Here is a 22,038-nt window from a genome sequence, read left to right as displayed (position 1 = left end):
CAGCTGGCCTGAAATTAATTCCAGTATTTATAAAGGACGTGTTTCAGTTTCCACTTCACTGCTGGGACGGAAACAAGAGTTTCTCAAATACTTTCATTTTTGCACTGCTTTTATTGATTCACTTGCTGACCTGAATGAAAAACACTCCCTGTCTCTCCTCATTTTTCCAGGACTGAGTTGACTCCCGAGAATCCCTTGTGGGTGGGAGCGTGGTGGATCGGTTTTCTGGCTGGAGGGGCTGCTGCTCTTTTTACTGCGCTGCCTATCCTGGGTTACCCCCGCCAGCTACCAGGTAAAAAAAACCCTGAGAACTACCGAGTTGCTTTAAATACAAATTTTAATATTTAGCTATTCAGTTGGTGAGCCTGTAATCACTGTAATCAGGCTCTACATTGGTGATCGGCTGGCTAAACTACACAACATAACATGTTATTAAGGCCTGCACTTATTCAACTCTATGTCCTGTACAATGATATACAAATCATGTAAACCATATTTTTAAAGGAAAGCACTACAAAGACAACAAATCAAATGTTGAAACAAAAAGTTTTTGTTTTTTGAAAAAATATGTGCACATTTTGAAGTTGATGGCAACAACACATTTCAAAAAAGTTGGGATGGGGGTCTGTTTACCGCTGTGTTACATCACCTCTTCACTCGGTAAGTGTTTGGGAACTGAGAAGACGCTGCTGTAGTTCTGAAAGTGAAACGTTTCCCATCCTTGTTTGATACAGCATTTCAGCCGCTCAGCAGTTCGGCGTCTCATTTGTCGTATTTTTCATTTCATAATGTGCCGAATGTTGTCAGTGCTGACCGGTCTGGACTGCAGGCAGGCCAGTTTAGCACCTGGACTCTTTTAATATGGAGCAGTGCTGCTGTAAAACATGCAGAATGTGGTTTGACATCGTCTTGCTGAAATAATCAAGGCCTTCCCTGAAGAAGACGTCGTCTGGATGGCAACATATCGCATATTGGCATTTTTCAGTTTTTGACATAATTTGAAAGTATCTGTTACTCTTTACATTGTTTGTAAATTTTGTGATGAGTGGTCTAAAAGAAATATCTCAAAATGACCTGGGAAAAATGCTGGTTCCATTGACTTACATTGAAAGTGCAGTATGTTTTTTTCCTTCTCCTGTAAAGTTACTATTTTGGAGATACAAGGTTTTCTTCTGACAGCAGCTATGCGTTTCCAAAACCTGTTTATATCATTCAGATTTAATGGAGCCTTCACAGATGAGCATGTCACCCAGGCCATGTGCACTAATGCCCCCCTAAACCATCATGAATACTGGCTTTAGAACTGGGCACTGATAAAAAGCTGAGTGGTCTTCAGCCCGGAGGACACAGTGTCCATGATTTCCAAAAGGAATTTCAAATGTTGGTTCGTCGGACCACCGGACACTTTTCCACTTCCCCTCAGTCCATTTTAAATGAGCTCAGGCCCAGAGAAGGTGGCAGCGTTTCTGGATCCTGTTTATATTTGGTTTCTTCTTTGATTTTTAGAGCTTTAACAGCGTTTGTAGATGAAAGATGAAACCCTATGAGATGTTTTTTTTTATACCTAATCATGTTACTGATCTGTTGCCAATCAACCACCAGGTATTTTTTAGCATTACAAAACAACCTTTTGTTGCCCCATCCCAACTTTTTTGCTGGCCTTAAATTCAAAATGTGCAAATACTTTTCAAAAAACAATAAAATCTCAGTTTCAAGATTTTATTTGTTGTCTTTGTTCTACTTTTAATGAAACATAGGATTTAAATGATTTGCGCATCATTGCATTTTGGTTTTTTGCCCCACATCCCAACTTTTCTGGACATGGGGTTGTAGTTAATTTCCCGGCCATTAAGTTCAAATCATTTAATTTCCAGGCGATATTTCTGAGGAGATCAGATGTTAAGATAGTCTACCTGCACAAGGAAAGGAAAAGTAAAAGGAAAGGAAGGCAAAAAAAACAGTTGAAAGTATTTTTTTAAAGCTTCACCACTACATAAACAGTACTTAAAGCTTTCAACCTTTACGAGAAGATCCAGCTCCACTCTTGCTTGGGATCTGAAGGGGTGGGAGGGGAATAGACGTCTCTTGCATCAGAGCCTTCCAGCAAGAGAAAAGAACCGAGTCTGAAAGTTCGTGCCAGAGCCATTAGTGAAAAAAGGACATATGCAAAATAACATGCAAATGTGTGTCGAGAACACCAGCAATTTTTGCAATTATTTGCATATGTTCTTTTTCTGCTAAGTCCTTTGTTGGACTCACCATATTGTTTAATGCACCCAGGTTCTCAACGCTATGTGGCCATGCGTGTCTCCGAGGCTCATCAGCTGAAGGACGGCAGTCAAGTAACCGCTGCTGACCCTCAGTTTGGCAAGACTGTGAAGGACATGCCGAGGTATGAGCACAATGTGTACTCAAAGTGTAGTAAAGACGAAGAGAGAGGGAGATAAAGAGCCACACAGGAGTGAGTGAACAGAATCCGAGGGGAGCTGTAAGCTGCAAGGCCTCCTCTGTGGCTGTAATGACACACCGCTACTCTGATGAGTTTTCGTGGTTGTGCTCGTCATTGCTGTAAAACCTTCGCACAGGATAAACGCCACGTCAAAGCTGACTGGTTAACAAACGACATGGCCACTGAGGACTGGCCAATTCAGTCACTGTGACTCCAATCATTGGATGCTTGGTTAGTGTGATGAGGTCTGGATGAGGTTAAGGTTTTAATAGGCTTAAGGCTTTAGTTAAACGTGGTCCATGGGCCATGGCTTGAGTAACTGTGGCAACGTGGATTACTGAAAAAAGGCTAAGCAGCAGCTTTTAAATCAGGTTATATAAGCTGGCAGTGTAAGTGCACCATTATGTAACTTCTGCTTGAAAAAAAGAAAATATACTAGTTTTAAGTGTCGGCCTTGAAACCCTTAGAGCCTATTACATCTGATTCGATACACCTTTGTATATATTGTATTTATTATTTCTCTCTCTCCAGGTCAGTTCTACTGTTGTTGAAGAACCCTACATTTATTTTTCTGTGTCTGGCTGGTGCTACAGAGGCCACTCTCATAGCTGGGATGTCCACCTTTGGGCCCAAGTTCCTGGAGTCCCAGTTCAGTCTGAGTGCCTCAGAGGCGGCCACCTGGTTCGGTAAGTCAGCCACATTAAGTCTACGTTCACACAGCAGGTAAAAGTGGGCCAAATCTGATTTTTTTTGTTTGGCTGTTCAGATTATCTTGTAAATGTGGTCTGTATGCGACATCCAGTCTGAACAGATCAGCTCCTAAACCGACGCACATGCGCGAAAGAACAGAGCTTCACGCGGCTCATCCAGAGGTAAACAATCACACCTGCCAACGAACGCCGGTCGCTCCCGGAGGTGCAGCTTCATCTTCACCAGCATCACAGGAGCATCATGAAGCTTCACTGACTGACAGCTGGGCTCATCACCCAGAATGTGTTCAGCTCACCGTAAAAAGGGCACGTTATTCGGCCACGGTCACTTATTTGGTTTGCATCCTCAGATTCTTTAACCTTTTTTTTTTACGCTGCAGCTGCGTTTGGACATTTTCGTTTGAAAGTGCCTTCTAATTTTTTGGTTCAGAAACATCAGCCTAAATGTTTATTAAACATTATTAACAACAAAATTAGGACGAATGTGAAGTTGGATTGATGTAAAAGTCGCATGAATTCTGATCTGATCACATTTGGGCCACTTTTACCTGCTGCATGAACAAAGCCTATGTTCAAAGTGTCTAGGGCCGGGTGAAAGCTGAGTAATCAGATGCTGGTGATGGTAACTGTCTGTGATGAGACAGAGAATGGAAAACTAGGTAGAAAACTAGGCCGGGCCAAAGTTTGTATTTTAAAAGCTATGCAGATTATGTTAAATCATATTTATGCATAATATTTGATTCTCTTTCACTATTTTTGAACAAGGACTGGCAGTGGGGACGTAATCAATTTGTCCCAAGAAAATATTATGATAGTGATTATCATTTGTACATATTGCCCAGCTCTACTTTTGCTGATGACTCTTACATGACTTGGAACTAAATGGCATTCGACAATGGGGGCAGAAATCAGTTTTGCAGGAACCGACTGGCGTAGTGACAGAATACATAGACCACGATACAAAAACAGGCACCTGTATTCTGGTACAGTTAAAGGAAAAAGGCAGATGCATTACACAAATATGCCGATTGCCTTTAGACATTAAAGCCACTCTTGCTCAGCAAACATGATTTTTCAAGACAAGACATGAGTCTTTGTTGTCTCTGTGGTTTGCAAAGCATCAGGCTGACCAGATAGTTGTGTCTCACTGACAGTGAAACTGATCAGTTTGTCCTGTGCTTCTCACATATGATGTGCAACTCCACACGCAGCTCAAACAAGGCTATGGACATCAGAGCGATACGCAAAAACACTCAAAAACAACAACTTGATGTGAATATGTGGTTGGTTAGTGTAGTGGTTAACACCTCTGCCTTCTACACTGTAGACTGGGGTTCAATCCCCACCTGGGTAAACACCCTACACTATACCAATAAGGGTCCTTGGGCAAGACTCCTAACACCACCTTGGCCTCCCTGTGTAAAATGATCAAACTGTAAGTCGCTCTGGATAAGAGTGTCAGCCAAATGCCATAAATGTAAATGAATATTTACTGCACTATATTCATATTGCCCAGTGCATTTTTAATAGATTGAAAGGCATACTGCAATACTTAGCAACATAACTGCACCACTAATATTTGCCTATAGGGTGCTCTGGTTATGATCTGTGGATTTTTGGTAAAATGCGAGAATGTCATGCCACCAACAAGCAATGCATTCAGCCTTATTGTGATGCCTTTGTGATGCATTTGTTACCTAAAGCCTAAATCTAGCTAGCTAAATTTCCCGTTCCACCTTAAGATCTGACACCTGAGGGGCCAGAATGCTGCTATATTTAAGGTGGAACAGGAAAAAGTGCAAAAAGCTGGTGAATATCTGACTTCAGCTTCTCATCACTGAAGAATTAGGGGGGGTGATAATAAATAACTGCCCCCCTCTTTGAAGGCGTATGATCCCTAAATGTAACTAAAGCCCAGCAGTGAGGAGCTGAACTTTCCCCTCCTCTGCTGTCCCTGCAGACGGGCAGGGTCGCCTACAGAGCGGCGCTAGTAGCTGTTAATGAAGTGATGCTCTTTTATTAGAGGGGCTCATTTCAGAGGAAAGATCTCAACCACCATTTCAACAAGGGGTAGGGGTAAAAATAAGTAATGGGACTGGGCCTTGGGCTCAATTTCTGAGCTGAAGTTATAACATAACGTGTTTATGTTGGATGAACTGCAGGTAAAATGCAGCTAGTGTGTTTGTTGATATGACCGTGTAGGATAGAAGTTTAAGCGCTGTCCCGTAGACTGTTGTTTGAGTAGGAGAGTCAGAGCACGTTACGTTGCAGTGCATGCTGGGGACTGTAGTGCAGCACATTGTGAAACAGGCTGATATTAAAAGAAAATGAAAACACTCCTGCGGGCCTGACAGGTTTGTGTTGCGGGTTTAAAGGAAGCTTTGTTATTTATGAGCAGCCCAGTGTCTCAAGCCATGCAGCCTTATGATAAGAAATGTCCTTGATGGTAACATCACACCACACACTCCTCAGAAAAAAAGGAAATAATGCTCCTACATATACGGACACATAGGATGTGCGCTCATCTCCGCATAAACACTCTTAGCAGACAAACAAAGAGACAAAACAAACTTACTGTCTCACTCTTCCTTCCTCCCAAGGCTACATGGTGGTCCCAGCTGGAGGAGGTGGCACCTTCCTGGGTGGCTACATTGTGAAGAAGCTGAACCTGCGCTGCCGGGGCATCATTCGCTTCTGCATGCTGTGCGCCATGGTCAGCCTCCTGGCCATCTTCATTTTTCTGCTGCACTGCCCCAATGTGCCCATGGCTGGAGTGACCGTGCCCTACCACAGCAGCCCCTTCTACATGCAGCCAAACAGCAACAGGTACTAACAGCTGTAATACATGAGAAACAACACAGCCAGTCACACTGGATTAGGGAGTGGCTGATATATTGGTTGGCAGATAATATCAATATGTAAGGGTCCAGCCTGCACCGCCAGCTGGTAGCATAGAGCGACGGCAGCAAGGTGCCCAGCCTGTGCCGACAGCTTCCAGTAGAGGGCGACGGCGGCAAGGGGTCATAAGTTCAAGGAACTCCAATTATTCCCAGAAGCCCTCAGGCTGATTAGGTCCAACCTGACACACCTGCAGACTCCTCGGCTTAAGGCTGTGGCAAACAGTTTGGTCACATCTTTGTAGAGGGGTGACTGGTACAGTGTGCAGCCCAGGTGGGTATTTGAACAAAAAGAAAAGAAAAAAAAAGAGGGCTGGAAAAAGATTAACTGTGACTCTGATGTCCTGTTATCACTTTTATAACCAGACTGGCTTCATGAACTCATTTCAGGTGAAAGTCCTCCAGCGTCTCTCTTGGTAAACCAGTCTTTTAATAGAACGTCATTAATTAGTGACGCTGACGTCTATTAAAATGATCAGAAGCACAAAACACTGAAGGTAAACAGTTTCCATCAGGGAGAACCGAGTGGCTCTGAAATCACTTTTTACACACAAGCAAAGTTTCAGTTTCAGATTTATTTACAACTTAGTTCCAAGTTTAAGTTGAATAAAAACTGGCTTTAAACTCAGGATCACAGATGAGCTCCTTTACTGTGTTGATCTGTAGGCGTCTGTTCATAAACATAAACCAGCCCAAACTCATTTACTATAAAATGAAATGGTGTTTGTAGAAATTCAGAAAAAAGCCGCGTCAGTCTCGACTGCATATGTGGACATATTTCTATATTGAGCTCTATTTACACAAAGTTAGGTTAGTTCATCATTTATGTTGAACAGACTCTCCCAAAGTTTTACGCTGCCCTTTGCACACCTTTGTAGAGGGGTGACCAATACGGTACTCGATGGTGTTAAAGGAAAGCTGAAAAAAGAGAAATGGAAAGATGGAAAAAAGGGCTAAAAAGAATAAATTGCCCAAAAACTACCGAAAAGACAAAAAGCAAGCTTAAAAAAAGAAACGGTTCCAAGCCAAACGAAGTGCTTGTTCTACAAAGAACAGACAGGTGAAACATGAAGCTGATCTTCCGCTCATAATTAGAGAGGAAGTGTCTTGTTTTCTGGTTATCTTTCCCATTTTTACCTGTGCTTCCCGGTGGCCACCTGAGCCACCTCAACCCAAATGGGCAGAATCACTCGATTTGCCCTCCGTCACCTCATTAAATAATTTGAGACCCTTTCTCACAGGGTTGCCTCTCTGCGCTTGCGTCCGCCTCCCTGCTGTCCAGTAACAGTAGAACTATTGACAACACAGGAAAAAAGCAGGCATCACTGCTAGGGATGCAGATTTTGGCTAATTGTCATTGGTGAGCTATTAATTAGAATAAATTAGATTAAGTGACCCTTATTAATCCCACAACGGGGAAATTCCACCTCCACATTTAACCCATCCGTGCAGTGAAACACCACACACACTCTAGTGAGCACACACACACACTAGGGGGCAGTGAGCACACTTGCCCGGAGCGGTGGGCAGCCCAATCCACAGCGCCCGGGGAGCAGTTGGGGGTTAGGTGTCTTGCTCAAGGACACCTCAGTCTTGTGCTGTCGGCTCTGGGGATCGAACTGGTGACCTTCCGGTCACGAGGCTGGATCCCTAACCTCCAGCCCACGACTGCCCCAATCATCCACTGGCAATCCGTTAAGAGTTTTACTGATTGACTATTCAGCTTTTTAACGAATCAGTAAAATATATAAAAGTATAGATAGAGGAAAAACATTGTTAGGATATTATTCTATTAAAATAAAACACATTTTACAGATTAACAAAAAAAAAGGTTACCCCAGAACAACCCTACAGAAGCTGGGCCACATATTTACATGGCTGAGCCAGCAACCCCCCAACACCCCCCCCCGCCCCAACCCCCCTCCCCCTCCTTTCTATAAACATTCACAGTTTTTGGACCATGAAGTGAACACTTGTTATAAACACAGCTGATTTTTTTTTTCTAGGTAATTTCATTTTCAGGGTCGATTACTTTTTATTTAGTAGATTTAGCCAGAATCAGCATTCGTTGTCTGGGCTGCCAGCTGGCTAAAGTGGCAATGTTGGATGTAACAAGCCTTCTGACTTCTTACTCCCTCCATAGTGCACTATATAAATCATATATATAAACAGCAGTTTTTACACCCAAATAGTGCATCATATGTCTAATAGAAAGCCATATCATGCTATCAAGTCATATTCAACAACAACCTGCATGACCTATTGCTCTTAATTCTGATTCTGCACCGGAAACGAACTGAGCAGACCAAACTGGAAGTCATGCCTGCTTGCTACTCCAGCACTTCACATGAGCCTGATTGGCCTGTACGGGGCACTACTGAGAAGCATAGATAGTGTAGATAAATGATTAGATTCAGCCTTTTATGCTAAACAACTTTGCAATTGCAGCACATCTGAGTTTGTCAGGTATTTTCCCTTATTTGTTTTGTTTACTATCCCAGGGTCAGTTTGACGATGAATAGAGGCTGTTTTCAAATCTCTGCCTTTAAATTATTTTCTGTCCTGGTCAAAATCCATACAGGCCTCGTTGAGCTGATAGAGCTTGTGGCAATTTTAACCGCAAAACTGTCCAAGCCATAAGTTTTAGAAGTACAAACCTTGGAGGTTATGTTCCTGACCTGATCCCCACACCATAGACTATCACGCCACAGAGTGCCAGTCAGTGCTTGGGCCTTGCATTTTGACACGTGCAACTATATTATTTTATTGGTTTCTTATATAAAAGGGACAGAGGAGTTGGTAATCATATAACCTCACTTTCTTACATCCAATAAGCTGATCAGATGCACTGCTGCCAGTTAACAAACAGATGAAGCTGTGTGTTCACCCTTTTACAGTAAGGTGCATTAGATGTATTTGGACTCACGTGTGTTGCCAGCTATACAAGCTGCACACTGACCACTTTACGTTATATCCAAGTTTCATTTCTATAGCGTCGTCCCATCAAAAGATAGAATATTTGCAGCAATGTGAGGGATCCACTCACTTTTGGGAGATACTGTATGTATAGTTCCCTACATATAACTCTCGGTAAGATGCTTTAAAAGCTTAAATCACCTCATCAGAAAATGTTACCTGCATTATATTTATAGGCATACTGTTCTGATATACAGCAAGTCTGCATAATACACCTGGAATAAGACAATCAACATTAAAAACACTAAACCTTCGTGACAGTAAGTTACTAAACTACACTAATGATATGCAAGTTCTCTGATTTGTGTTTATGGTGTGAATGAACTTCACTGAGCAGCTGATCGAGAGACTGCAGGGTCCTGTGACTATGGGACTGAAGCTGCAGGCCTCCCTCAGGTCTGCAGCAATCCCTCCCTCCCTGTTAAGCAACTAATCGCTTACATCGGTACTCACTACCAAGGTAAAACGAGGTAACTGGTGGTGAAAATGCACAATTATTGACATGAACTGGTCATTTCTGCTACTATCTGGGGCCATGTGGCAGCATTTGAATATTTTACTGACAGCTTGCCATGTCTAACAGATGTAGAATGGACCTGTGAGGAAAGGGAGAGAAAAACAGTGCGTCTAAGTGTTTGTGAGTCAGGGCTGTCCACATGAAAGCACTGCTGCAGGCTTGTGCATTAAAGAATCATGATGATGCTGATATAAAACCAGGCAGCAGCACTAAGCAGCAGTGCATTGCTGTCTTCTGAGCGTTGTCTTCACAAAGCCCACGGTGCCGAAGAGCAGCAGATAATATCACTTCTGTTTCTCTCAGCTCTTTTGCAGGCGGGAATCTGACAGTGGGCTGTAATGCAGACTGCCACTGTGTGAAGGAGCGCTATAACCCCGTGTGCGGAGCTGACAGAGTGATGTACTACTCCCCCTGCCACGCTGGCTGTGGCACCATCAACCTCACATACAACCATGGCGGCAGACAGGTACCGCATAGACTCAGCATGGACAACACTGCACATATAATCTATATTATGATGATCAGCCAGGCCAAACAGTCCGGAAGAGGAATGTATACCTACTCAACCATCAATATAGACCGTGCGTCCTTTAGAGCCCAGTCCTAGAACATTCTTGTGGATTCCTGACTAGTTATTAGCTGCGTCCCAATTCAGGGGCTGCATCCTTTTGAAGGACCCTCGGAGGCTGACCCGAAATGAGATGGTCTACTCTGCTGCTCCTGTCAAGTTCTTTTAATGTCCTTTTAAGATGTAGCCGGAAACTTCGATATTAGTTTATTTTTTCATTCATTACAGGTGGAGATACTTCTGTTTATCTGCTCTTCGCTCCCTAAAATGAAACGTTAGCGCAGGTCTTGCTTCAGACCACACTGGCTTTTCGACTCTGTTTAAACCCAATACTTGCGTTTAAAAGTGTCTCCTCAGCCGCTGTTCGCCCTCTGTTGACGCCGTCATGTTCCCAAATCCTTGCTGGCACATAGCCAGGATATGTTGGCTGGCGAAGGATCCACCCATTGGATCCTTCATCGCCATGGAAAAGGACACGTTTCTTGGCTGCATATGAAGGAGCCTTCGAAATGGTACAGCCTAGTCGTGCCACTGTGACGCAGTCGGCCTTCAAATGCAGCCTCCGAAGGAGGCAACCCCCGGATTGGGACTCTGTCATGATCAATGCCGTCAATGTAACAAGCTGATTTCATTTAAAATGTAACAATCTCTAATCAAAACAGCCCCAGGCTGAGAAAAATGCCTCGGACCACGAAAGGTAATGCAGCTGTGATGCTGAACATCATACATAAGCAAAAATAACAATTCCTAGAAAGATAGAACAGGTATAGAATGATCAGGGCAGTACAGCAACCATGTTCAGGAATATCAACGATGGACGCACTATTAGGCTATAAACATAAACTCATAAGGTAATATTAGCTAAAGGCTGAATACAGACCCCCCCCCCCCACCCCCACCCCACCCCTACAATTCCTCAGGTCCATAAGATACACTACACGGACAAAAGTATTGAGACACCTACAGGAGCTTTCATGACATCCCATTCTAAATCCATAGGCATTAATATGGAGTTGGTCCCCCTTTGCAGCTCTAACAGCTTCCACTCTTCTGGGAAGTCTTTGTACAAGAGTGTGTCTGTGGGAATTTTTGCCCATTCATCCAAAAGCGCATTTGTGAGCTAAAGCTCGGCATGTATAAGTCAAACCTAGAAGAAATTTCAGTGGGCAAAATGATTTCACTTGCGCTGTAGCCTAAACTCGAGATGTTTTAATTTAGCAGTTCATTTCTTGAACTTTTGTCTCCTGGGATTGTTAAAGGGTGTGTAAGTGTGTAATTTTTTTTTTGTTACAAATCATAAAGGGGAATATTTTGATTACCAGATTAATACATCTACATATGGTTTGTGAGGTCAGTGCACTACAGGTGATTTTCTGTCTGTAATCACCTGTAACACAGAGCAGGTCACTGCAGGTTCTAGGGGCTTGAAGTAGTTCATACATGGTGAAGTGTAGCTACACAATGCCCAGTGTATCTGGGCGCAGATGGGCGCAGAAATCTGAGTGTTGATCTGAGGACTTAAGTTTGTTCATGCTAGTTGTGTGTTTGCCATGCCAGAAATTAAAGAAAAAAATATTAGATGTATCAATTTTTATTTTTTAATGAGTTATAGGTGACTTTAATAATATATACACTATATTTCCAAAAGTTTTCACTCACCCATCCAAATCATTGAATTCAGGTGTTCCAGTCACTTCCATGGCCACAGGTGTATAAAGCCGAGCCCCTAGGCCTGCAGACTGCTTCTACAGACGTTAGTGAAAGAATGGGTCGCTCTCAGGAGCTCAGTGAATTCCAGCGTGGTACCGTGATCGGACGCCACCTGTGCAGCAAGTCCAGTCGTGAAATTTCCTCACTACTAAATATTCCACAGTCCACTGTCAGTGGGATTATAACAAAGTGGAAGCGATTGGGAACGACAGCAACTCAGCCACAAAGTGGTCGGCCACGTAAAATGACAGAGCGGTCAGCGGATGCTGAGGGGCATAGTGTGCAGAGGTCACCAACTTTCTGCAGAGTCCATCACTACAGACCTCCAAACTTCATGTGGCCTTCAGATCAGCTCAAGAACAGCGTAGAGAGCTTCACGGAATGGGTTTCCATGGCCGAGCAGCTGCATCCAAGCCTTACATCACCATGGTGTGGGGTTGTTTTTCAGGAGTTGGGCTCGGCCCCTTAGCTCCAGTGAAAGGAACTCTTAAAGCTTCAGCACCAAGAGATTTTGGACAATTTCCTGCTCCCAACTTTGTGGGAACAGTTTGGGGACGGCCCCTTCCTGCTCCAACATGACTGAGCACCAGTGCACAAAGCAGGTCCATAAAGACGTGGATGAGCCAGTTTGGTGTGGAAGAACTTGACTGGCCTGCACAGAGTCCTGACCTCAACCCCATAGAACACCTTTGGAATGAATTAGAGTGGAGACTGTGAGCCAGGCCTTCTCGTCCAACATCAGTGTCTGACCTCACAAATGCTCTTCTGGAAGAACGGTCAAAAATTCCCATAAACACACTCCTAACCCTTGTGGAAAGCCTTCCCAGAAGAGCTGAAGCTGTTATAGCTGCAAAGGGTGGGCCGACATCATATTAAACCCTATGGATTAAGAATGGGATGTCACTCAATTTCATATGCGTGTGAAGCCAGACGAGCGAATACTTTTGTCAATATAGTGTACTTTATTTTTTCAGGCTAAAATCGATGTAAATGTTTTAAATGTAAACATATGATGGACTACAGTCTGTAACTGTAGAACTGTAGTGTAGAAACAAGGAGGTGGTCATGATGTGATTCCTGGTTGGTGTACTTAATTATTAATGATTAATGTGGGACCTCATTAATTTGAGAGAAGTCCTTATACAGCTCTGGCATTAATTAGTGTGTGTGTGTGTGTGTGTGTGTAGATGTTTACAGGCTGCAGTTGTGTGCTTGGGAACGTGTCTCTGGCTGAGGAGCGTGTGGCTGTAGCAGGAAAATGCGACTCTTCCTGTAACCACATGCCAGCCTTTCTCAGCTTCCTCTTCATCATCATCTCCTTCACCTTCCTGTGCAGCATCCCTGCTCTCACAGCCACACTCAGGTACGCTTATGGACCGCTTCATTGCTCCAGTGTACTGGGCCTTTTTTTTAGTGGCCTCAGTCTCTCCGTGCAGCTAAGAAGCTCTCTGACTCCCTCTCTAGGTGTGTTCCTGACAGCCAGAGGTCTTTTGGACTGGGCATTCAGTGGATTGTGGTGCGAACACTGGGTACATTAGACTCCTTGAATTCCTTGTTTTTTATAACCCTGTCCATGTTTTCCTCTTCCTAATGTGAGCTGCTTGAATATCTCAAATACATTTAAAGCACTAGTCACTACTGACTGACCTTCTAGCTGGTCTGTAATACCCACTCGTGTCCTGCAGGTGGCATCCCAGGACCAATAGCATTCGGTTCTGTGATCGACATCTCGTGCCTGCTGTGGCAGGAGCAGTGTGGAGAACAGGGATCCTGTTACCTCTACCAGAACTCCGCCATGAGCCAGTACACACTCATCGCTGGCATCATCTACAAGGTACCACAGCACACTCCGTTGCTCACTCACATGCAGGTTGCATCACTTCTCACAGCAGTGGTCATTTCTAGATTTGGGCAGTATCCCCATTTAACAGCTTCAAACAGCCAAATATTACCAAGGTATATGGTGTGAACGGGGGCAGGGTGACGGAAAAGCAGTTTGGATGCTTTTTTCGTTAAATGGACCTTTTGAACTCCTCGGAACCACCGGTGGTTCCAAACCGCACTCGGTCATGTTCCTCATAACGTTCATATTCCATAAGCTCCATTCAGAAGCTGGGCGTCGTGTGAGGCTGTAGCTCTTCTCTCCAGTCTAATAGACGGTGACGTCATTTTAAACCCTTATAATAAAAGAAGCTGAACTTTGTTTTTCTACTGAAAGTCGACCCGTTTTTCCCCAAATCTGGGCTCTAAACTATAAACAGACGCCGTCTCTTCAGTGATCTGCTCTGGAAACATCACTTTTAGAGAACAACAGAAAGAGCGTCTGAGGTTTTTGGCAGTAAACCGTAAGCATGTAGTGATATGTGGAGATCATAAAACACAGGTTCTGCTCATTTGAGGGGCTTTTACAATAAATAAATAAATAAAAATGCACATTTTGGTTTTATTTATTTCTTTCATGCAGTTTCTGAATAATTAGCCTTATGATTTGGTCATTAAAATTCAGACGGACAAACCAAAATATACCCTGCAGAATAAGAGGTGAAAGGCATTCAATACATGTCAGCTTGCACTTCAGGGACTGGCAACTTTAAACCTATTAAATTGTTCAGATCTGTAGCCTAACTGGCCAGGTGAGCAGGTGATAGACCCAAATATTGCCACACACCGCAGTGCAGGCTCGATTCTGCCAGACTTGTGCTCTACTGACACACGTTTAGATGAGAAAAAGTCAAGTGAGTGACTTTAAACCTGTTCTGTGGTGTCTGGGACTGTAGCGTTTCGGTTAAATGTACCACAAGCTTTGTTCCAGCTACCCGATGCTGAAATTCCACCTGTTTGGAGATTATCGGAAAGCGAAAAGGCAAAGCACGTTTATTTATACGGCACCTTTCAATAAAATAAAAATTTAATAAGAGAACATCAAATTAGAAGTTAAAGAATCAAAATAAAAAAGTTGAATTAGATTAAAAAGTGCCATTAAACAGTGTTTAATGAGCTGAGAGATGGGGTGAAAGCTAAAATCGATAGTCCTGTGGTGTGTGGAGTGGATCAGACACAGCAGTGCTGCTGGAGTTTCTCAACACTGTGTCCACTCACTGTCCACTCCATTAGACACTCCTACCTTGTAGAGACGACAGCTCATCTGCTGCTGCACAGTTTGTGTTGGTCGTCCTCTAGTCCTTCATCAATGGTCACAGGACGCTGTCGGCTGGATATTTTGACTGGTGGACTGTTCTCAGTCCAGCTTTGACACTGAGGTGGTTAAAAACTCCAGCAGCCCTGCTGTGTCTGATCCACTCGCACTAGCACAACGCAGATGGACTACAGTCTGTAACTGTAGAACTACAAAGTGCAGCTATGCAGTAAGTGGAGCTGATCAAATGCACAGTGAGTGTAGAAACGAGGAGGTGGTCATGATGTTACGCTCTGATTGGTGTTTATACTCCCTTTACAAAAATAGCTGTTATTTCCTATTGTATTAATTCTTTTCAGTACTTTCATTGCCGCCCCTTCCTCCCAGTCGTGAATGTAAAAGACTATTCCATCTGGTTACGTGATGAAGATGAATTGTTGTTAAGCTAGACTGGTATGAAAAATGCCCTTTGATTTTCTTGGTGTTGAGTGCAGCAAATTGGTATTCGGATGTAAGGGTCAAGTAAATAAACCACAGATGTATCAGAGAACAGCTGGAGGATTAAATGGGCGAGTTTTGTTGCCATGTTGTGCTGGGCAGCTAGGCTTTATCTGTGGACTTTTACCTGCTAGTCTACTTAGTATCGAGTATCCAATGAGAAGTCCTAGTATCCTTATCAATCAGTGAACAAAACAAACTATTCGTTTACCTCCACCTTTCAGCGCTCTGAAAATCTCTCTCCAATTGGTTTCCTATCTGTTAAAATACTCAAAGTATTTTCTGTTAAGGGTCCAGTGATGGTCAGTATCTGAGTAAATGTACTTAGTTTCTGTACTTTAGTATTTTTGGTGTATCTGTACTGAAGTTTCTCCGTTCTGGGCGACTTTTTCCTTTCACTCCACTACATTTCAATAATATCCGACTGGAGATCCCTCTTCTCCTCCACTTCATGGAAGAGTTTTTCATCTCGAGTTAGAGTCAAGTCACACAAGTTACATAATGGGAAATATTAGATACTGTCGACTAGATGAGTGCACTTTCCAAGATGGAAAATGGAAATGCCAATCGGCGGCCCAGAGCTGAACTCGTTTGAAAACGTGGGTCCAGGGGGCAGTATTCCTGTCTTTCGCCTAGAACCTCTGAGCTTCCTCCTCCAAAGCATTCTGTAGTCGCTCCAGGTGTTCTATTCTCGCTCCTCAGTCATAAATCAGAGAAAAGCTCTGACGGAGCTGACGGAGAAGCGACTTAGAAAACGGATGGATGGATGGATGGATGTACCATAGATGACAAGTTCTTTGCTATTTTATGTTACTCTTGAACTTTTGCACTAATCTCCCATACAATCTTTCACAAAGTGGTGAACCCCTCTCCCTCTTTACTTCTGAAAGACTCAGCACCCCCCCCTGTGATTTTACACCCAATCATGCTACTGACCAAGCAACGCTGCCGAGTAACCCAACTGGTTGAGATACGCCACCAGGTGTTTTTTAGCATTACACATTGATAAATTGATGTTTATCTGCATTTTGTTGTCGCTGTCCCAACTTTTTGGAAACGTGTTGCAAGCATCAAATTCAAGATGGGCATTTATTTTTCAATAAACAAAATTTCTCAGTTTCAACTTTGGATATGTTGTGTTTTATACTGCTTTCAATTAAAAATAGGATTTAAATGATTTGCACATCGGTCCGTTCTATTTTTATATACATTTTTGCACAGCGTCCCAAAAAATGGGTTGTATGCTCTACATTCATTTTTTGGCATTTGTATTATTCAATATTATTCAGTTCTCTCTCTCTCTCTCTCTCTCTCTCTCTCTCTCTCTCTCTCTCTCTCTCCTTTTGTGTTTCTCTCTCAGGTTTTAGGCACTCTATTCTTCCTGCTGGCAAGTGTGTTATACCAGCCTCCTCCGGAATCTCCTCAGAGCAGCTGTGAGAGCACAGACCAGGGGGCAGGAGACAGCGGGGGGGAAAATGGGGACTTTCCTATCAAAGACCTCCCAGCTGAGATCATAGCCAATGTACACGCCAGGTTGTGACCTCCAAATCCAAACACACACACGGGCCCGCTCACCTCTGCTCACTTCACCCCACCTGTGTGAGTGTGCGAATGTGTGTGGTCAGCCGGCTTCATTACAAGCTCAGATACAACAGTTCACACAGTGTTCCCTGTGACCGCGCACCATTTGGACCAGAACGCCAGCTTCGGAACTGTCGCACACACCTGCTATGTGGCAGCCAGTTCCCCGTCCCACTGCTACCTGACCAACATGACCACATCATGAAGATGGGTCATCTAAGACCAGAGGTCAAAGTGGGGTTTACTCTGCTGGTGTTCATCACGATACTGCAGACATCTTTCAGCTTCAAAGGACCGATTTCCTTCAAAGAACTGGTGACGCATATTGGGAGATACAAAAGGAAAGTTTTCACAAGGATTATGCACTAAATGTTCATGGTGGAAAATAATTGGCATCATACAGAACCAGAGCCAGTACATTTTTGGTGAGAACCCTAAAGCAGTGGTCAACAACCCTCCTTTTGGCAGTCTACCTTCCTGCAGAATTCTAGGTCCAGCCCTAATCAGCCCCACCCGATTTGTCTACTTACTGCCTTCCAGAAGTCCTTCAGCTGTGTTAGATCATGTTCACATTCATCGTTAAGCTTTTTTATTAAACGTGATCTTTTTTGATAGTTCACATTCACACGGTAACGTAACAACTGCGACGTGAAACACTCGGCCAGACAAACAGTCGTGACCATTTAAATAAACTAGCCGCACAAACCCTCATCGCGAAGGTAATATGCTCTCCGAGACAGAGACAGAGACAAATTGACAGGAGCGGTCAGTTTATGGAGAGATCCTAGAGAGTAATCGTGCAAACATTGTGCCTCTTTGTGAATGTGACCCTTACCTTTGGGTTTGAGGTGAAACCTGCAGGAAGGTACATGGTCCAGGGGAAGTGCTGCTCTAAAAGGGGCCTCTAGGAAAAGTCCTGAAGCTTTTAAGTGAGGACTGATTTTTGCATGCACACCAGAAGTGTCCCCCTAGATACACCCCGAATTCAGACGCCGCATGTGAAACCCTCTGGTCCACATGACTGCGCCTGTGCTCATCTGAAAGCTTCAGGACGCACCGTATAGTTTTTAGGGGCTCACTACACTTTCAGAGCAGGTTCTTGTTTCAACAGTCTGGATTATTGTGGATGAATCGTCTCATTTGTCAGCGCATGCAGCGTCATATTTGTGTCAACAATGTTCGGATGGCTGTTATTCCTACAGGAACCCTATCGCTTACATGTGGCTCTAAAGCTCCGATTACAGTTTTGAAGACACAGAAGCCGTTAAAGCTCATCAGTTCTCCAGATCAGAAGTTTAAAAGTTAGATGATTATTTATTACTCTTTACACATATACTTTACTAGATAAAGCCTGTTTTATTCAAAAGCACTTAATATTTACATTAAAAAAAGTATTAATAAAGCATTAATGATATGTAAATGAGATTGGAAAGTTAGTAAATGGATGCAGATACAGTAAGTCCATTGCCGCTCAAACGGTCATTGAAAGGACATGGTTATGACGTTCTTGCGGGTTGTGAGAATAAGCTAGTGACAATAGGCGGTGCCTTACTAGACTACATCACAAGTTATCAAACTAATCACACTATCATAATTATCCTGCTCAGCTTTCAGTCGTGTAACCCCAAACTTTCTAATTGCACTTTAAAACAAAGTCACTTCTTCACTGCGGGCCATATATTTCAACTATATAGACGACGATATCGATATAGCATATAAGCCATTCGGCCAGTTTAGTGTTTACTTCTATGTCACACGACTATTCCTGAATTATCATTGCTTACTGCCGATCTAGAAAGTAGAAAAAAAAGACATTCTTGTATTTTAACGTTATACTTTTTAAACAGATTTCCAGTTGTGCCAAAATACTGTACCTCAGAACTGCAGAATGGCTTTATGGGTTTGGTTTCTGTTGTAAACAGTTTAAAAAAAGAATGAAAACAATAAGCAACAAACAAATGTTTGATATCCAGTTATGTTTAACTGTGGAATAAGACTAAGACGCATCGGATTTATTCCATCATATTATACAAAAGCAGTTCATCCTGATGACTGCATGGAGAAGAAAGTTCGCAGAATGAGAGAACTCAAAAATTAGTTTTAAGTCCTGTCTAGACGGAGCGACAGCGGTTATTTCCATAAAGCGTCTCGTCATGTTTTCCCCCCCCCCACTGATTCCGATTCAACCGTATGAATATATAAACAACCAAAATGCACTTAGCAAATGCCACTTTATTGAATACGTTAAGGTTTTATTTATTTTTTTTACATTTTTTTCTAACCTGGATCCTTAAAAAGCTGTTTATTTTTATTTGCGTCTTTGTTTTGATGCTTTTCTGCTGAAATAATGTTTCTATTCAGATGACTGTGCTTCTTGAGAGAAGAAGAAAAGCAATGAGTTGCATCCTTGCTGGGTTTACTACCCATTAAACAAATGCACTTAGAAGTCTGTCCAGGATTTGCACATCATTAAAAATGGGACATCAGCTATGAAGGGGCAGTTTTTGTGTTTAGAATTTGTTTTTTGTTTAATTGGTCGTTTTTCCCGCCCTAATAACTACAAGAAAGAAGGCCTTTTCAGTCATTGTGTTCTTCCCCATAGCATTTGTCAGTGTGAAACCCAGTGTCAGTCTCTGTAATTGATGTTTGGTGTTTATTTGAGTGGTGGTGATGTGCCATCACATCCTTTGCCAGTTAAAATCAGGGGGGTGGGTACGGTGGGGATGGGTTTATATTTCTGGTTTGGTACTTTTGATTGTATCTCTTTTATGATGCAAAAGTTTCGATAAGTGTTTTTGTAACAAGCAACTGCCGAATCCCAAAACCTGAGTCTGAGTCTTAATTCATGACAGTTTTGTGTGTCTACAAGCATATCGCTGTTTTCGGAGCAAAACCTCGTATCTCCAAAATGACAACTTTACAGGAGAAGAAAAACTACTTTACTTTGAATGAAAGTTTACACCCAGTGTAAAGGGCTGCAGGCGTTTTCACATCATATCAATAACTGAAAAAGACGAAAATGGAGATACGAGGTTTTCTTCTGACAACAGCGTGATACTTTGTGCCTTATCATGAGGAGATCATCAAAACGATCCTGACATGCTCTCACACTACCGGCTTCCCACAATCCCTGGAGCAGGGGGCCAGCATGACACTGAAGCTGATCACTTGCAAACATGTTCACTACTGAGATTATTTGTTTGGTTGTCAATCAAAAAAAGTTCAGTAATGCTGAGATTAATAACCGATCACATTGATTTATCAGTCTACTCAGACTTTAGCAGAGCTCAGTAACACTGAGATTAATAACTGATCACATTGATTTATCAGTCTACTCAGGCTTTAGCAGAGCTCAGTAACACTGAGATTAATAACTGATCACATTGATTTATCAGTCTACTCAGGCTTTAGCAGAGCTCAGTAACGCTGAGATTAATAACTGATCACATTGATTTATCAGTCTACTCAGGCTTTAGCAGAGCTCAGTAACACTGAGATTAATAACTGATCACATTGATTTATCAGTCTACTCAGGCTTTAGCAGAGCTCAGTAACACTGAGATTAATAACTGATCACATTGATTTATCAGTCTACTCAGGCTTTAGCAGAGCTCAGTAACACTGAGATTAATAACCGATCACATTGATTTATCAGTCTACTCAGGCTTTAGCAGAGCTCAGTAACACTGAGATTAATAACTGATCACATTGATTTATCAGTCTACTCAGGCTTTAGCAGAGCTCAGTAACACTGAGATTAATAACTGATCACATTGATTTATCAGTCTACTCAGGCTTTAGCAGAGCTCAGTAACACTGAGATTAATAACTGATCACATTGATTTATCAGTCTACTCAGGCTTTAGCAGAGCTCAGTAACACTGAGATTAATAACTGATCACATTGATTTATCAGTCTACTCAGGCTTTAGCAGAGCTCAGTAACGCTGAGATTAATAACCGATCACATTGATTTATCAGTCTACTCAGGCTTTAGCAGAGCTCAGTAACGCTGAGATTAATAACTGATCACATTGATTTATCAGTCTACTCAGGCTTTAGCAGAGCTCAGTAACGCTGAGATTAATAACCGATCACATTGATTTATCAGTCTACTCAGGCTTTAGCAGAGCTCAGTAACACTGAGATTAATAACTGATCACATTGATTTATCAGTCTACTCAGGCTTTAGCAGAGCTCAGTAACACTGAGATTAATAACCGATCACATTGATTTATCAGTCTACTCAGGCTTTAGCAGAGCTCAGTAACACTGAGATTAATAACTGATCACATTGATTTATCAGTCTACTCAGGCTTTAGCAGAGCTCAGTAACACTGAGATTAATAACTGATCACATTGATTTATCAGTCTACTCAGGCTTTAGCAGAGCTCAGTAACACTGAGATTAATAACTGATCACATTGATTTATCAGTCTACTCAGGCTTTAGCAGAGCTCAGTAACACTGAGATTAATAACTGATCACATTGATTTATCAGTCTACTCAGGCTTTAGCAGAGCTCAGTAACGCTGAGATTAATAACCGATCACATTGATTTATCAGTCTACTCAGGCTTTAGCAGAGCTCAGTAACGCTGAGATTAATAACTGATCACATTGATTTATCAGTCTACTCAGGCTTTAGCAGAGCTCAGTAACGCTGAGATTAATAACCGATCACCTTGATTTATCAGTCTACTCAGGCTTTAGCAGAGCTCAGTAACGCTGAGATTAATAACCGATCACATTGATTTATCAGTCTACTCAGGCTTTAGCAGAGCTCAGTAACACTGAGATTAATAACCGATCACATTGATTTATCAGTCTACTCCGGCTTTAGCAGAGCTCAGTAACACTGAGATTAATAACTGATCACATTGATTTATCAGTCTACTCAGACTTTAGCAGAGCTCAGTAACACTGAGATTAATAACTGATCACATTGATTTATCAGTCTACTCAGGCTTTAGCAGAGCTCAGTAACGCTGAGATTAA

At 42.6% G+C, this 22,038-nt stretch overlaps 1 protein-coding gene across 4 annotated transcripts in view; it reads left to right on the top strand.

The window, feature by feature from the left end:
• slco4a1 (solute carrier organic anion transporter family, member 4A1) overlaps window positions 1-19,866 on the top strand; it is a 75,983-nt gene extending 56,117 nt beyond the window's left edge. For 3 of the 4 annotated variants that reach the window (XM_017700959.2, XM_037541457.1, XM_017700958.2), the window contains exons 5-13: window positions 171-292; window positions 2,281-2,392; window positions 2,981-3,135; window positions 5,760-5,985; window positions 9,853-10,015; window positions 13,015-13,190; window positions 13,292-13,356; window positions 13,513-13,661; window positions 16,822-17,001. In XM_017700959.2, coding sequence (XP_017556448.1) covers window positions 171-292; window positions 2,281-2,392; window positions 2,981-3,135; window positions 5,760-5,985; window positions 9,853-10,015; window positions 13,015-13,190; window positions 13,292-13,356; window positions 13,513-13,661; window positions 16,822-17,001 — 1,348 coding nt within the window. Of the gene's footprint in view, window positions 1-170; window positions 293-2,280; window positions 2,393-2,980; window positions 3,136-5,759; window positions 5,986-9,852; window positions 10,016-13,014; window positions 13,191-13,291; window positions 13,357-13,512; window positions 13,662-16,821 lie in introns of all 4 variants that reach the window. The other variant, XM_037541458.1, reaches the window with a different exon arrangement.
• The last annotated feature ends 2,172 nt before the right edge of the window (window positions 19,867-22,038 follow it).

Source organism: Pygocentrus nattereri, chromosome 9 (genome assembly GCF_015220715.1).
Source record: "Pygocentrus nattereri isolate fPygNat1 chromosome 9, fPygNat1.pri, whole genome shotgun sequence".
Classification (NCBI taxonomy): Eukaryota; Metazoa; Chordata; class Actinopteri; order Characiformes; family Serrasalmidae; genus Pygocentrus; species Pygocentrus nattereri.
Note: the sequence above shows the minus strand (reverse complement) of the source record. Positions and strands in the feature narration are given on the sequence as shown.